The sequence below is a fragment of the Gavialis gangeticus genome, unplaced genomic scaffold (assembly GCF_001723915.1).
Source record: "Gavialis gangeticus isolate Ggan-Ray unplaced genomic scaffold, GavGan_comp1, whole genome shotgun sequence".
Lineage (NCBI taxonomy): Eukaryota > Metazoa > Chordata > Crocodylia > Gavialidae > Gavialis > Gavialis gangeticus.
The window spans coordinates 3297974-3300028 of record NW_017729005.1 but is presented as its reverse complement, the minus strand read 5'-3'; the positions used below and the strand labels follow the sequence as shown (position 1 = coordinate 3300028).

Genomic DNA, 2055 nt, shown 5'->3' with positions numbered 1-2055 from the left:
CTACAAGGTCCCTTCCGACCCTACTTCTATGATTCTATGCCTGACACAGGGGTAGCCATCCACAATAAAGGCAGAAAGTAAGTATGCTTTTACTGAATTTTTATCATGGTCTTAAAACTGCCCTAGTATGTGTGTTGATTACATGAAAAGACATTATGTATTCACTTCCTCAAACAGTAAGGTGCTTGCATAACCTCTTTCAAACTCTAGTTTGGATAACTCATGTAAACTCAGTCACAAGGTAAACTCTGAGCTACAGTGCAATTGGGAGAAGGAAAACAAACACGTGTCAAAGAGGTGAAGATGTTTTAAATACATGCATGAAAAGAAGTTTCCTGAGTAAATAAATCATAGGTCATGCTAAACTGCATGGCTTGTCCTTTTGGGAATGTGTGAAATATATCTGAAACTGGAGGCATAAAAGCTTGGCACAGTGTTCCCAGTTGTTAAAAAAAAAAAAAAATGTTTGCTGGAAAGATCAGATCAAATCCAAAATCAAAATGAACAAAGCCTACCCTCGCAACTGGTGAAATAATACCTGTATAATTCTGTATGCAAATAATTGCCCAAAATGAATTATACATTTTTAAGTAGCCCATGGTACAGATATTTATCTATAACCATCGTCTCTTTTCCTTGCATGTTAGGTGCAGAGAGAGTTGGCTGCTGTCATTGCTTTGAAAGCAAGAAAGTCAGGTAAGTGCAGTTGGCCTTGGTACTTTTATAACATCATTCCCCTGTCATATGTTGAAGTATTTGATTCTTCATTGTCAGCTTGTCAAAATCTGTGTTGTATTGGAAAGCAATACTAGTGATACCGAACCTCACTTCCTGTTGAGTGAGAAAATAGAATCTTTTGCATACAGCACAAATAAATTAATTACTGTGGTTTTACTTTTCCCTCTTGTCGCATCTAATATACCACCTGGCAAAATGTAGTGGTGCTATAGTTCTGAGCATGTGGAGTCTTTGGCTCTGCCTCAGTTCAGATTTTGTTTGTTTGTTTCTATTTATCAGATTCTTAAGCATTGATTTGGTTTATATGTTTCTTATAAACATGGTTTTAGATGTTGATTGCTTTTAAACTTTAAGACTTTTGTTTTGAGGTGCAGGGTATAGCTGTTATATAGATGTTTTATGTACTCAACAAAAGGTATTGCCTTAACTTAAAAAAAAAAATCCCCCCTTGATGTTCCACACCTTGTTATTTAAAACACTCACTTGTGTCCTGAGATCTTGTGCCTACTTCCCTGGTCAGTCGTTCCTAACCAATTTAAAGTATTTGAGAGTAAGAGACAGTCTTTTTTTCAGTCCTGCAAGGTACCCATAGTTGTGTGAGCTGCTCATCATTCTCATCTTCCACTGACTTCTAGTGTGTGTCTCTGGTTTAGATAACAAACATATCACCCAACCTCCAGATCTTAGTCTTAACAGGAGCGTTGGCATACTCCAGTCACAATCTGCAAACTTAGCTGCAGCCAGTACCCAGTGCCTCTGGGAAGGTGAACCCCTTCATCTGCCCACTGCATTATTTTGTTGAAGAAGAAAAAAGAAATGTTAAGGTGTTTTATGTTTGTGTAGATTCTCATACCTTGATCCAGTAACCCAGGGATGGAGGTCCTCACCCAGGATATAGGAGGATGTAAATTATTCCTCTGCCTGAAAGGACTCCAATCCTTGACCTCCCCTCCACCTTGGGGTGAATTGTCTAGCCAAGGTAGGTTACTGTCTATGGTGAGGCTGTTCTGCTATGTATAAACAATTAGGTATTCATTGGGGTAGCACAAGAGAGCTTGGCAGTGGTTACATAGGATTTTGTCAGGGTTGTGGTTCTGACCCTTTTTAGGCTTCTACAGCTGCCTTCCTTAACTTGTCTAAACCCCATTTTCCAGGATGCTGAACTGGGAGGTGTCTTGGCAGGAGTGGGTGTTCTCACCTGCATTAGGTTATTTGATAAACCTAATGCAGGCAGAAGCACCCTGTCCTTTTAAAGGTACCACATTGCTGTTTGTTTGTGCCTGTTTTCAGGGGCTAGGGACAGGCATTACACACAGT

The 2055-nt window shown here is 39.6% G+C and overlaps 1 protein-coding gene across 1 annotated transcript in view; it reads left to right on the top strand.

The window, feature by feature from the left end:
* The window catches only part of RAPGEF5 (Rap guanine nucleotide exchange factor 5), a 267967-nt gene that overhangs the window by 35667 nt on the left and 230245 nt on the right, over nt 1-2055 (top strand). The window contains exon 6 of the mRNA XM_019508540.1: nt 648-696. Coding sequence (XP_019364085.1) covers nt 648-696 — 49 coding nt within the window. The remainder of the gene's footprint in view (nt 1-647; nt 697-2055) is intronic.